This window comes from Chiloscyllium plagiosum, chromosome 20 (assembly GCF_004010195.1).
Source record: "Chiloscyllium plagiosum isolate BGI_BamShark_2017 chromosome 20, ASM401019v2, whole genome shotgun sequence".
Classification (NCBI taxonomy): Eukaryota; Metazoa; Chordata; class Chondrichthyes; order Orectolobiformes; family Hemiscylliidae; genus Chiloscyllium; species Chiloscyllium plagiosum.
The window spans coordinates 59,013,499-59,028,915 of record NC_057729.1 but is presented as its reverse complement, the minus strand read 5'-3'; the positions used below and the strand labels follow the sequence as shown (position 1 = coordinate 59,028,915).

At 43.4% G+C, this 15,417-nt stretch overlaps 1 protein-coding gene across 5 annotated transcripts in view; it reads right to left on the bottom strand.

Moving 5' to 3' along the window:
- LOC122560324 (copine-1-like) overlaps positions 1–15,417 on the bottom strand; it is a 93,671-nt gene that overhangs the window by 16,346 nt on the left and 61,908 nt on the right. For 4 of the 5 annotated variants that reach the window (XM_043710934.1, XM_043710937.1, XM_043710936.1 and 1 more), the window contains 7 exons: positions 14,657–14,810; positions 9,901–10,080; positions 8,481–8,555; positions 7,547–7,618; positions 5,284–5,367; positions 2,353–2,442; positions 354–452 (listed from right to left, as the gene is read on the bottom strand). In XM_043710934.1, coding sequence (XP_043566869.1) covers positions 354–452; positions 2,353–2,442; positions 5,284–5,367; positions 7,547–7,618; positions 8,481–8,555; positions 9,901–10,080; positions 14,657–14,788 — 732 coding nt within the window. In that variant the 5' untranslated portion in view covers positions 14,789–14,810. Of the gene's footprint in view, positions 1–353; positions 453–501; positions 598–2,352; positions 2,443–5,283; positions 5,368–7,546; positions 7,619–8,480; positions 8,556–9,900; positions 10,081–14,656; positions 14,811–15,417 lie in introns of those variants that run through there. The other variant, XM_043710933.1, reaches the window with a different exon arrangement.

Sequence of the window (15,417 nt, the reverse complement as noted above, 5' to 3'; positions counted from 1 at the left end):
AAGTCCTCACCAGAAAACCCTGTGCTCAAGTGGGCAGTTCTTCTTTCTGTGGAGCTGTACCCACTGTGACTAATCTGACTTCCCCCTAAAAAGGCGCAGAGGAAGAGGGGAGGGGTGGGAAAGAGGAAGTGAAGGAGGAAGAAAGCACCTGAAAAAGGATGAAGAGTGTGGGAAGGTGCAAACAAAACCAGAAATTTACAGGACGGACAAGCCAAATTCACAAAAACAGCAAACACCGCAGCACAACACAGGGTCTGTGAAGAAGGGGGGGTGGGGGTGGGGGGAGGGTTTAAATAAAAAAGCATATGCCACCTAACGTAAAGATTTGAGAGAGAAATTAAGAAGGTTCTCACCGGATTCCCCATTTCCACTTGCTGTAGCTTAGAGAAGTTAGTTTCAAAAAGGCCTATCAGATCATGAGAGCCATCACCATCATAGTCAGAGCAGGTCACCTACAGGGAAAAGAGGACAGCCAAGATGGAGAATTAGACAGGGCCTCACCACTTGGTTCTTTGCTTCCAACAGTTTCTGAGCAGGAACCGTGCACTCCCCTATCAAATCGGAGCCTGTGCTTTCATCCTTATCGTTAATAGCCACCTGACATCAAACAAACACAGAGTAAGTGCAGAGTGAATATGCTTGGGGGAATGGGGGTCACAGAGATGAAGATGGTGTCCCTTTCAAAAAGGGATAAGGCAGCTTCATGATTCACCTCACCAGGATGCACACCCCAGCCCAGCGGAGGGGAGACGTGGGGCATCTGAGATCCACAGCCTTCAGTCATCAATCACTCGGTGCACCAAGACTGGTGAAAAGCTATTTAACTGCGCAAGCATCACAGCCGAACACTTTCCTATCTCCATCCAACGTCAGCACAAACAGTGTTTAGTACAAGTCCCCGGGGTGAAAGTGGTGAACAGTTGCTGATTTTCTGCTCCCCTCCAATGCCCAAATCCCTTCCCTATCGAGGGGAATTGAGATTGGTTGGAATGTTCCACAACAGCAGGTCAGGTAACCCAGAGCAGACAGAACTGGGGTGGAAAATCAGAGAGTGGACAATGCAATAACCAACAGAGCTGCCTGAAGAGAGAGCTGCTGTACCCAGGTAATTGTAGGCAGAGTAGAAGAAACAGGAGCAGTAGACCATTCAGACTATTGAGCCCGCTTTACCATTTAACACAAGCTTGGCTGATCTAGGCTTTAATTCCACTTTCATGCCCCCTCCCCACACCTGATTTTCTGAAAGTCCGAAACTCTCTCTAACCCAGCTTCAAATATATTCAATGGCGGAGCATCCAGAGTCCACTGGAGTATCGAATGTACACGATTCACAACCCAGTCAGCAAAGAGACTTCTCATCCCAGTCTGAAATGACTCTGAGGCCTGGGCTCCGGATCTTGGATTTCCTGCCCAGCGTAAACAATCTCTGAGCACCAATCCTACCCAGCCCCTTCAGAATTTAAATCCTCACTTCTTACATTGCTCTGCCCCTCTGTAAATCACTGCCCAGAACCACAGAAACAACAACTAGTGTGCAGCCAGCTCCAACAGGAGCTAACAGAGGAGCTGGGAGCAGGCTGGTGGGCTTTATACCGGAGGCTCAGGTAACCATTCAGACAAACTGCACTTCAAAAGCTTTAAATATCCACAATCCAGAGTATCTTTGATGTGTGCTGAAAATGTGTTGCTGGAAAAGCAACTTCAGGGCTTATGCCCGAAACGTCGATTCTCCTGTTCCTTGGATGCTGCCTGACCTGCTGCGCTTTTCCAGCAACACATTTTCAGCTCTGATCTCCAGCATCTGCAGCCCTCACTTTCTCCTATCTTTGATGTGTAACCTGGACCAAGGTGAGATGGCATTAAAGTACAGATGCTTTCACTGTGTGCTGGAACAGGCTTGAGGGGCTGAATTGCTTCCTCTTGCTCCCGTGACTCAGAGCATGAAATATCCAAGGAACTGGGTAAACAGAGGACAGCATAACACCACATCATTTAAATAGATGCATTAACTGGTCAGGAGAAAGTGAGGACTGCAGATGCTGGAGATCAGAGTCAAAGAGCGTGGGGCTGGAGGCGACCTGATTGCAGGAGAATCCCGATTCCTGATGAAGGCTTTATGCCAGATGTTTCAACTCTCCTGCTCCTCGGATGACCAGCTGTGCTTTCCCAGCACCACACTCTGAATAAATGAAATCCTCCAGTTACAGCTCCATTGAAGTGTCCATTTCCTGCCAGTAGCTCCCCAGTCACTGGGCACAGATTTAAATTCCTGCACTGCTTAAGGGGCCAGCTCCCAAACAGAACCACCTGGAAACTTGGGAATGCTCCACAGAAAGGACTCAGCAGCTGTACCTTAATGGGCTTCTGCATATCTCCGTTACACAGCGACTGCAAAGAGACAGAGAAAGGCTTCCAGTTCGGATTCAGATTGTTCTTAATAACCTGCAACCAACAGTAGAGGAAGAGAATGCTGTTAGAACATCAGAACCAGTGTTGACATCCTTCCCTGCAAGAAGCAACAATCAGAACAGGAAGCCATTCAGCAAGTTACGTCTGTGCTAACTCTTGATAGAGCAACCCAGTACTCCTCCTCTTTCCTCAGTACTGAAAATATTTATCCTTCAACTTTCATCCAAATCTCTCTTGAACGGTATTAAGTCTGTTCCCATCACTGTCTCAGGGATGCACTCCAGATCACAACGGAGTACAAAAACAAAATCACTTCCTGTTCTTTTATCAGTTACTTTGTAACTGTGCCTTCATATTGCCTGTCAATAGAACTGTATTTCCCTAATGACTTGATTAATTCCAGTCACTACATCCGCACTCTCTCCCCCCATAAACTTCCCTGCTCCAAATAGAACAGTTTCAACTTCACCACATCCACGTAACTTGAGACTCTCATCCCTGTTAGTGAACAGTCCATATCGGTGCTGGAAATCCAATTTAGCATCTGTGGGGATGGTTAGGAAGGCCCTGAAGCTGAACTTTAAGTAACTGGCTGAACTGGAACTGCTGGTTTTCACTGGCAACCAGTCCAGTGACTTCTCAAACCACAGAGTGCCCATCCCAAGCTACAGCTCTGCAGTAACTGTATTGGTCAATCACAGAAAGGTGTGAGAGAAACAAGGTTATAGTTGTAGAGGATTTCAATGATGCTAACATTAACTGGGATTGCCTAATGTGAAAGGATCAGACAGGTTGGCAGTTTTAAACTCTAGGAAAAAGATTCTGACTCTTAACTCTATCTATGCCTCTCATAATTTTATAGACTTCCATCAAGTCTCCCCTCAGCCTCCACTGCTCCAGAGGAAACAACCTGAGTTTTTCTAGCCTCTCCTTGTAGCTCATACCCTCTAATCCAGGCAGCATCCTGGGAAACCTCTTCTGCACCATCTCCAAAGCCTCCACACCCTTCCTGTAATGTGGTGACCAGAATTGAACACAATATTCCAAGTGTGGCCTAACCAAAATCTTATAAAGCTGCACCACGACATCCTGACTCTTGTACTCAATTCCCCGACCAATAAAGGCAGCATGCCGTGCACCTTCTTTACCACCCTGTCTCCTTGTGGGGCCACTTTCAGGGAGTAATGGACTTGAACCCCAAGATCCCTCTGTACATCAATGCTGTTCAGGGTCCTGCCATTAACTGTATACTTTTCCTTAACATTTGATCTCCCAAAGCATAGCACCTCACACTCACCAGATTAAACACCATCTGCAGCTGATCCATATCCCGCTGTATCCTTTGACAAACTGTCTACATGATTCATAACTCCACCGATCTTTGTATCGTCTGCAAACTTACTAACCCAACCATCTACATTTTCATCTAAGTCAGTTTTATATGTATCACAAATAGCAGAGGTCCCAGTATGGATTTCTGCAGAAACCCAACAATCACAGACCTCCAGCCTGAAAAACATCCTTCCACCTATACCCTCTGACTTCTATGGGCAAACCCATTCTGAATCCACGCAGCCACGTCACCGTAGATCCCATGCATTTTAGTCTTCTGGATGAGCCTACCATGAGACACCTTGTTGAAATCCTTACTAAAACCCATGTAAACAACATCCACTGCCGTACCCTTAATGACTTTTTTGAGGTGACAAAGGTGGTCAGTCAAGTCAGCACAAAGTAATGCTGACTGTTCCTGATTAAATCCATGCTTTTCTAAAATGCTCGTAAATCCTATCCCAAAGAATTCTCTCCAACAGCTTCCCGACCACCAACGTGACCATCATCAGTCTATAGTTTCCTGAATTCTCCCTATTTACCTGCTTGAACAGAGGAACAACATTAGCTACTCACCTACCCTCTGGGACCTCTCCTAGGGGTAATGAGAATACAAAGATCTTGGTCAAGGTAATTCCAGACCAGAGATCAGTTTGATGAGAGGCATCGACAGAGTAGATTGAGAGAATATTTTCCCTATGGTAGACATGTCTAAGGAGAAATGTTTTCCCCCAAAATGTGGTAGCAATATGGAATGTGCTGCTTGACAGAGTGGTGGAGGCAGGTACTCCCACAACATTTAAGCAGCATCTGGATGGGCCCTTAAAATACCGGGGTTTAATAGTCTATGGACCAAGTGCAGGTAGCTGGTTTTTGTTGATCGGCGTAGACAGGGTAAGCAGGAGGGCCTGCTTCAATGCCGTATGACTCTATAACTCTTGAACCTTGAACCTCCAAGACAGCAACCCAGAAAAGCCTACCTGGACTAGTTTCTCACCAGGTCAAATGATAATGGTAAAAGCAGAGAGCAAAGCTACATAAACAAAACAAAGTCACTCCGCTACCCGTTACACAATGCTCAACCCCATGGTCAATAATAGACTTGTCAACTTTAAGGGCATTTAAATAGTCTTTGGATAAATATATGGATGAAATTGGAATAGTTTAGGTTGGGTGGGCTTCAGACTGGTTCCACAGGTCAGCACAACATCGAGGGCTGAAGGGCCTGTACTGCGCTGTAATGTTATTTGTTCTATTTCCAACAGTATCTTCAGTTACTCACCCAAACCTCTCATCAGTATTAAAGTAAAAAGTAGTTTTTCAGACTTTCAGAACATTTTAATGCAACAGAATGCTAATCTATATATTTATACACAAAACATGTACTATATACAGCTATCTATATGTAATGGAAGGAAGAATTGAAGGGAAACAGAGTGGGTCAATTCTCTCTGAGAGTGCCTGCACAGGCGATCTGAGTCAAGCAGCTTGTATCAATGGGGAACATTACACATTGTTTTGGTTAGATTAAAATGTCATTACCTCTGATCGGTAAGCTAGTTGCCATTTATCACCATCTCCCTGCCTGTAGAGCTCCAGAAATGGATCAGATTTCCCCATGAAATCCTTTAAAGGTAAAAATAAAGTTCACCAAACAAAATATTGCAAAATATTCCAATTAACTTTCATGTGCACATTTTATTGGCATCCCACCCAGTGACAACAGAATGTTCCATCTACAGGACACAGTGCAACAACTCACACAGATTCCTTCAGCAGCATGTTCAAAACCCACAACCACTACCACCCTGAAGGAGCAGATGCAACGACCTGGACTACCTTGACTTGGAGCTATTAAGGGACCATTTTTTTTCTTTTGGACTTTGTAAGGAAATAGAAGTCTGGGACAGTTGAGATGCTGGGAGAGTTTTGCAGCTTGGAAAAATCATGTGCGCACATTTTTAGCTGTGCAAGATAATGTTGCTTTTCAAAGCAGAGAGATTATTATTTTGAAACCTAATGTCATCAAGAGTTAAGACTACCTAAAGACAGCCTTCAGATTGGTTGAGCAGGGTTTGAGCAATGTGACCTGTAGGTTTTTCTCTATCTGAAGTTAATTTTTAACTTGTAAGTAGTTCTGTAACCATGGCAATTAATTAGCTTTTGAAGACTGGCTGTAGAGTGAATGGACTTGGTGCATTACTAAATTGTCTTTTGTTTATATTGTTTCATGGACCAGCCTGGTAAATAACGGGGCATCAAAGACGTGTGTGTTTGTTCTGGAATCTGTTTTTGTTTAAGGTTAAGGGAAATGCCTGTAGCTGAGGGGGAGCGACTTCTAGTTTCACTGGTATGAAAGAGAAGTTGATGCCAGGTCCATACCAGCCATGATCACGTTGAATGGCAGAGCAAGTTTGAGGGGCAGAATGGCCTACTCCTGTGCTTATTTCTTACATTTCGATGTGTAATTTTGAGCTTGAGAAATTTATCGAACTGGATGGCTGTTTGCAATACTGCCCCCGAGAAGGGGCCGACAGATACAATTAATCTGTTACCTTGAAGGGAACAGGCTACGTTAGTCCCAGATCAGAAGTGTTGAGATAAAAACCCTGAAGCTACTTAAAGCTGAGCCCAGTGAAGCTCAGGTGTGTGGTCATTCCAAGAAGAAGCTATCACAGTTAAGAGTCCAAAAGGTGAAGTCGCAAGCAACTCAAACATGAGTAATATCCCAAAAATTAAAGGGTGTCACGGGGCTGAGTTGAGTATGGTTGCCATTACGAAAGAGATTAGATTTTTGATACAGGTGCATGCATCATACAAACTGTTTTAGGGTTGTTTTGGGTATTATATGAAGCAGTTTTGTTTCATTTCAACTTATAAAAGAATGTTTTGGGATTAATGTGATTATGCTTTTACTGCATGTTTAAAATATTTGAATTACAAGTTGTTAGTCTAGATTATTCTATTTTAGCTACCAGCCTTTTGTTATATATTTCCATTTTGCTGTGAAAGTAAAATCTGCAGCATTTCATGTCTGTGTTCTTGTGAGAGAACAATTCATTAAAACCAAAACAAATGAACATCAAGTCAAGTTTGTGTCTGGGATCTGACTGTCCAGTGGATGTCAGCTGGGTTTACGTCGGTTACAACAGAATCACTTCCCGTTGATAATATAACCTGGCCTGAATGGCATTTGTCCCGAGTAGTGGTCAGTCAGGCAAATTGATCTTGTGATGGCTTGTGAAACAATGCAGCAATGATTATTAGTTTAAAATGTGACACAAAGAAACAAAAGACCTTTTATATCACACCCAAAACACACACTCTGGGAACTCCCTTTCCAAAAGCACTATGGGCATCCCCGCACAAATGGTTTCAATGGTTCAAGGTGACAGATCACCACCACTATCGCCTTCTCCAGGGTAATTAGAAATGGACAGTAAATCTGACACCCACATCCCAAAGGAAACAACTGTAGGGAAGAGAACATTTGAATTCAGGATGGGATCAATCAGCTCAGGGTCGTCTTTATGGCCAACCCCCATCAGTAATCCAGTGGACTAGGAAAGGTTTTGCACCTTTGCAGGAAACAGATCTGGAAGCTTCCTACTTTTACTTATTGGGTTGACCAGGAAGGCCTCTCCCATTGTACATTCCTCGTTCTCAAATGACACACACATTACAATCATCAATTACAATCTCATATTCCACAGAACCGTGTATTGTAAACTTGTCTCCTCACGTAGCTGCAACTGAAGTGAAAGGTTAGCTCCAGCACAAATACTCGACAGAGAATGTTTAGCACCTTATTTTCCAGGTTTCTTGCTTCCAGTTGTAGAACTGCAGACCGTTTATCCCGGATCTCCTCAGCTACTACCTGAGCATAGACACAAAAAAAGCACCACACCAGAATTGAAAACTCAAAGTCTCAATGGGATCTTGCAGGATGTTTTGGCACATGCTCTGTCAGGAGTTTATTCAAAGTATCCAACGTGGTCCATTAGATAGAGTAAAGATCCTCTATACTTTATCTAACACTATGCAGTCCCTATCCTAGGAGTGTTTGATGGGGACAATGTAGAGGAAGCTTTACTCTGTATTTAACCCCACGCTGTTCCTATCCTGGGAATGTTTGATAGGGGACAGTATAAAGCTCCCTCTACATTGTCTCAAAAAACACATTGCAAACCTCATCAGCATTTATCACTAACTGCCTTCTAAACTCTTGGATTGCAGACTCCATTTAGCTTGCAAGCTGATACTTTTCATGAATTAGATTTCAAGAGTGGACAGGCCTCAGTGAACTTCTACCCTTTTACTTTAAGCAGAGTCGAATCAGGTTCCAGAGATAAGCAGCTAAACACACTCATCATCCAATCTATTCAGGTTAAAGACCTAGCTCTCATAGCCACTACAAATGAAATTCTAATCAATTGATAAGATTGTATTATTTGAATGTTTATACTGTATTAAAAAGAATGTAAAGGCTTTAAAATATGCTACATATTGACTCAAGATAACCCACTGCCTTGACTGATTGTTCCGCAGCCAAACTGAGACAAGGATATTGTAGGTTCCACATTTCCAACTAACTACCTATGCTGCAGCAGGGACCCTATCTCTCCTCATCTGGGCAGATGAAAGAACAGAAGAGATCTAGAGAATCTGAAGTCCACATGGAAGTATTTTGCATTTGCAGGGGGCAAGGCGAAAGGATGCTGGGTTGAGGGTTAACTTACAGTGATATTCCCTTTTCCAGCCAACTTCCCCTTCTTCAATTGTAGAGGCCGAGTGAATGACTTACTGGAGACAATCTGAAAGGTACAGGCAAAGGGTGAGTGGAACAGAAAATGCACCAATCCCAAACTCCTCTCTCTCTCTCCCTGATAACCCTGCACCAATCCCAAACTCATCCCCCTCTCTCGCCCCCCCTCCAATCCTGCACCAATCCTAAACTAACATCACTGTCTCATCATAGCCCTGCATAGATCACAAACTAACCCCATTGTCTCACTCTCTCCCTGATAACCCTGCACCAATCCCAAACTCATCCCCTTTTCTCTCTCCCTGATAATCCTGCACCAATCCCAACTACTCCCTCTCTCTCTCCCCTTAGCTCTGCATCAATTCCAAACTAATCCCTCAGTTTCACACTCTCCCCATAGTTCTCAACTCCTGATATATCAGAAAATAACAGAATTTTATCGTGAATTGACAGCTGTCATATTATCACCAACTTTGCAATAGGATGACGAGTGGTGAGGATGTCAAAAGACTCTACAGACAGACGTAAATAGGTTAGGTGGGGGCAGAAACTCAGCTGATGGAAAGTAATGTAGGGAAGTGCGAGGTCATGCACTTTTGCAGGAAGAATGGAGGAGCTGAATATTGTTTAAATAGAGGTAGACTGCAGAAAGCTATAGCCCAAAGGGATGGAGTCCTCACCAATGAATCATTAAGATACTAGATTCCAAGTTCAGCAGGTTATAGGGAAGGCAAATGGAATGTTGGCCTTTACTTCAAAAGGAATGCAATATAAAGTAGGGAGGTTGAGCGAAAAACTATAGAAGGCACCAGTGAGGCTACAGCTGGAATACTGAATGGTTTTGGTTGCCTTATCTAGGGAGAGGTATACTGAGCAGTGGAAACAGGCTAGAGATGGTGCATCAGGTTGATCCTGGGTATGGAGAGATTCCCTTCTAAAGTGAGTGGGTGGGGAGGTTGGATTTGTATCCCCTGGATTTCAAAAAAAATCAGAGGAGATTTTAAAGGAAACGCACAAAGTTCTTAGAGAACTTGATAGGGTGGATGTAGAGAGGTTGCTGTCCCTGTAGAATCTATGACCAGGCAGCACATCAGAATAAGGGACTGCACAGTTAAGACAGAGATAAGGAGGAATTTCTTCTCCTAGAAGAGTGTGAATCTGTGGAATTCTTTACAACAGAGCACTGTCAAGGCTGGGTCATTAAGTATTTTCAAGGCTGAGATAAGCATTTTTAATCAGTGACGGAATTAAGGGTTATGGGGGAAAGGTAGGAAGGTAGAATTGAGGATATTAGAGAGACAGTCCTGTTGGGATTTTCCACATACAAATGGAGGACGACAGGTAGTAAATGCAGGATCCCTGAAGGTAAAGGAGTCAAACACAAAGGTACTTACCTGGCCCAGTGTACACTCAACTCCTCCCAGATAGTCATCATCACTCAGATTTGTGGATTTATTGTCAATATCGTAAATGCCAAACTTCAGTTTCTGCACACGCTCAAAGAAATAATCCACCTCCAGCTTCTTGGCAAACTGGGGACTCTGGCAGTTTTTAACCCTCTCTGTTCGGTCCAGCTGTGGGTCAGAGACCAGTGGAATTAATCATGTACCATTTGTCATTAAAGGCAAAATAACAAGTCTGTCCTGCTGAGATGCTGTAACATCTCTCTTTATTCAGTGAGAGTCTTGGTTCACAGGGCAGCTTGCTCATTTCAGAGTCTAAAAGCCCTTGAGTACACACTCTGAACTGGCCAACTCCAAACAGTGCTAAGGGAGTACTGTTCTGTAGGAGGTGTCATCTTTAAATCAAAGACATTAAACCAAAGCCTCTTCCATCCTCTCAAAAGAATTTGAAAGATCACAATACATATTAAAAAAGCAGAGGAATTTTCTGATGTCTTTGACACTTTAACATTCGATCGTTATCCAAGTGCCAATGACTTAGTCCTGTATTTAATTTCTGTCTAGGAGAAAGTGAGGACTGCAAATGCCGGAGATCAGAATCAAAAAGTGTGGTGCTGGAAAAGCACAGCAGGTCAGGCAGCTTCCAAGGAGCAGGAGAATCGATGTGTCCGGCATTAGCCCTTTCTGCTGAAGGAAATTCTCCTGCTCCTTAGAAGCTGCCTGACCTTCTGTGCTTTTCCAGTGCCAGAGTTTTCAACTTTAATTTATCTGTAGGAGCTTGCTGTGCATAAATTAGGTCCACGTTTCCATATTTTCAACAGTAAATAATTGTCTGTTAAGTTCTTCAGGACATTAAAGGTGTCAAAATTAATAAATAAGGACATGGTAGGTGAATTGAACCAGAATTCTGCATTGGTCTTCCCTCAAGATGATATAAGTAACATCACAGAAATTCAAATCAGAAAGTGTAAGACACTGAAGAAAATATCACCAGGGAAGTTGTACTGAGTAAATAAAAGTAAAGGTAATCAGGGTTTGGTTAGCTCAATTGCCTAGGCGGTTGGTTTGTGATGCAGAGTGAAGCCAATAGAGTGGCGTCAATTCTTGCAATGGCTGAGGTTACCATGAAAGGCTCTCTTTCTCAACCACTCCTCGCCTGAGGCATGGTGACCCTCAGGTTAAACCACCATCAGTCATCTGTAATTAAAGAGCAGCCTCGAAGATCTGGTAGGACTATGATGACATTTATATAGCGAGTATGTTGACGGGGTTGTGGGCTGACATGCATCTGGGGTCTGACTGGCTTCATCCTGGAGTCTTCACAGAACTGGCCAGTGAGACAGCTATGGCATTGGTTCTAATGGCCAAAACTCCCTAGATTCGGGAATGGTTCCATTAGATTGGAAGATAGCAAATGCTTTCTGCCACCTTGCTTTATTCCAGGAGGAAAACAGGAAATTACAGGCCAGTTTACATCTGTCACAGGGAAAGGTTAGAAGCCATATAAACACATTATTATGGTGTATCATTACAAAGACACGTCACATTTAATGTTTGCGTGCTTTGAAGGATTCTGGACACCAGGATTATACTTAGAGGTCAATGAAAGGACACTGGAACTTGTTTTCTAAAAAGGCATTGCTTAGTCGTCACAGGGGGCTTTTTTACTGCAGAGAACCTGCCTGGATTTTATGACAGTCAGATTGCAGATTGTGATGCTGGAGATTGTTTGGACTTATTGTTATGTGGGCAGTCTGCAGGGAGCCCGGTTTGGAGGGGGGGGTGTGCGGAGGTTGAGGCTTAAACATTTATAGTTGCGTAATACAATTTAATGGGTTAAGAGAATTTTACGTCTTTGTTGAATAAGTTTTAAAATAGAACATAGAACATTCCGGCGCAGTACAGGCCCTTTGGCCCTCAATGTTGCGCCAATTTGTGAAACCAATCTGAAGCCTACCTGTCCTACGCTATTGCATGTACACCCATATATTTATCCAATGACCATTTAAATGCCCTTAAAGTTGGTGAGTCTACTCCTGTTGCAGGCAGTGCGCTCCATGCCCCTACTGCACTCAGAGTAAAGAAACTAATCTCTGACATCTCTCCTATATCTATCACCCCTCAATTTAAAGCTATGTCCCCTCATGCGAGTCATCACCATCTGAGGAAAAAGGCTCTCACAGTCCACCCTATCTAACCCTCTGATTATCTTATATGTCTCAATTAAGTCACCTCTTAACCTTCTTCTCGCTAACGAAAACAGCCTCAAGTCCCTCAGTCTTTCCTCATAAGACCTTCCCTCCATACCAGGCAACATCTACATAAATCTCCTCTGAACCCTTTCCAAAGCTTCCATATCCTTCCTATAATGCGGTGACCAGAACTGTACGCAATACTCCAAGTGCACCAGAGTTTTGTACAGCTGCAACATGACCTCGTGGCTCCGAAACTCAATCCTTCTACCAATAAAAGCTAACACCGTATGCCTTCTTAACAAACCTATCAACCTGGCAACTTTCAGGGATCTATGTACATGGACACACCGAGATCTCTCTGCTCATCTACACTACCAAGAATCTTACCACCAGCCCAGTACTCTGAATTCCTGTTGCTCCTTCCAAAGTGAATCACCTCACACTTTTTTGCATTAAAACTCCATTTGCCACCTCTCAGCCCAGCTCTGCAGCTTATCTATGTCCCTCTGTAACCTGCAACAACCTTCAGCACTATCCACAACTCCACCGACCTTCGTATCATCCGCAAATGTACTAACCCATCCTTCTACACCCTTACGTACGGCATTTATAAAAATGACAAACAGCAGTGGCCCCAAAACAGATCCTTGCGGTACCCTACTAGCAAGTGAACTCCAGGATGAACATTTTCCATCAACCACCACCCTCTTTCAGCTAGCAAACTTCTGATCCTAACCGCTAAATCACCCTCAATCCCATTCCTCCATATTTTGTGCAATAGCCTACCGTGGGGAATCTTATCAAATGCCTTACTGAAATCCACATACATCACATCAACCGCTTTACCCTCATCCACCTGTTTGATCACCTTCTCAAAGAACTTCAAGCCAGGAACATCTGGAATAAGTTGGGTGAACATGCAGCATAGTTTGGTACCTGGGACGTCGGTGTTGTGGCCATTTTGGAGAAGTGTAGAGCAGGGACAGGAATGGTCATTGCAGGGTCTGGCATTTAAATGTTTCAGTAAGAACAGGGAAGATGATAAAGGAGGGGAAGGTGTGGCATTGCTAGTCAATGACAGCATTACAGTGGCAGAAAGTGAGTCTGAGTTAGTATGGGCTGACATTAGAAACAGGAAAGGAGAGGTCACCCTTTTGGGAGTTTTCTGTAGGTCTCCGAATGGTTCCAGAGATGTAGAGGAAAGAAAATCAAAGCATTCTGGATGGGAGCGAGGGTAACAGGGTAGTTGTTATGGGGTCTTTAACTTTCCAAATATTAACTGGAAATACTATAGTTTGAGTACATTAGATGGATCAGGTTTTGTCCAATATGTGCAGGAGAATTTCCTGACACAGTAAGTAGACAAGCGTTTTGTCTGCTTGTTTGGGTTTGTTGCTGAGAAATGGGCACCTAATGAACACAGTCTGCCAAAAGCGGGCTACACTACCAGTGCTTCATCCAGAGGCTCACTGAAGGTGTTACCTAGTATGGTGATGAAAAGATCTGAAAACGAACCTCCCAGCTCAGTGAGCAAACCTACATCCAGAACTTCAACCTGAGCTACAAATCTTCTCAAAACTCGCTATCATGACCCTCTCTCACTAGTATCCTCACATACGGATGAGGAAGGACACCACTTTGACCGGGACAACACATCCATCCTCGGACAAGCCAAACACAGACACGCACGAGAAATCCCAGAAGCATGGCATTCCAACTAGAACTCTATCAACAAACACATTGACTTGGACTCCATTTACCACCTCAGAAAAAGAACAGGAAATGACATCACACAGGAAACAATGTAACCGCAGGAAATGACATCACCAACCCCAGGAAACCCAAATATAAATGTAAAGCGGGCTATACCACCAGTGCTTCATCCGGAGGCTCACTGAAGATGTTACTTAGTATGGTGATGAAACGTCTGAAAACAAACCTTCCAGCTCAGCGAGCAAACCTACATCCAGAGTGATCTGTCACAGGGGTCAGTGCTGGGACCTCGACTTTTTACAACTTAGATCAATGATTTGGATGAAGGTACCAGAGGTATATTTGCTAAACTTTCTGATCGTACAAAGATTGGTAGAAAAGTACATTGCAAAAAGGTCATGAGGAAACCCTAAATATAGATACTGTTAACTGCGTGGGTAAAGGTTGCACAACCCCACCAAACAGTTTCCATAAACCCATCCAGAGGCCTGTGCATTGATTTTTCTTGGTGCCAAGGTCCTAAACACCAAGAGATCCTGCTTATAGATCTCCACAACTCTCCTCCTTGAAGTGCTCCCTCAAATTTACCTCTTTGACCAAGGTTTTAGTCACTTGCCCTAAAATCCCTTATGGGGCTTGATATCATAGTTTGTTTGACAAATATTGCTGAAGGAGTTGGAGGGGTTTTGCTACCCAAATAGCTCTATATAAATGCAAAGCTATTTTAGTCACTGAAGGACTATGAGATTTTAATGGAATAAAACCTTACAAAGTGAGAGCATGCTACTGATTCCAAATCACTTCAGAACTCCCAAAGGGTACCTCAAAGACAGCATTACCTCCATCCACTGGTCGCCTGCCTCAGTGTTTTGAAGTAAAACACATAGTGGGTCTGACATTGAACCAACATCTTTGTCCATCAAATTCTCACAGGAAATGGTCAACTGTACTTTTGTCACACAATGTGCCATCTTGGAGAAACGACTGAACGTTCTTAAAGAGAAGAAAAAACATTATTAAAAAGGCCATTGGTATACAGGTGAAAAGTCCACAACAATCATAAATACGGTTGGTTCTCTTACCAGGTTCATTCAAATCACTGAATGATCAGGAAAAAAAAATGAATGGTCATGTGAAATTTACCTATAGATTGCATTTTATCCCCACCTTGCTGCAAATGTTGGAAAATTAAAATCACTTAATATACAGTCTGCACCTGCAGCCTCAAACTTACAAGAATTCTCAAGCCTACAAAATGATTAATGTTCCAATTGTTTATTCTGTAACCGCCTGGGGTCAATACTCATTCAGGAGACCAGAATAATACCTAGCTCCTTCTCTTGTCCATAAGACCATAAGACATAGGAGCGGAAGTAAGGCCATTCGGCCCATCGAGTCCACTCCGCCATTCAATCATGGCTGATGAGCATTTCAACTCCACTTACCCGCATTCTCCCCATAGCCCTTAATTCCTTGTGACATCAAGAATTTATCAATTTCTGCCTTGAAGACATTTAGCGTCCCAGCCTCCACTGCACTCTGTGGCAATGAATTCCACAGGCCCACCACTCTCTGGCTGAAGAAATGTCTCCACATTTCT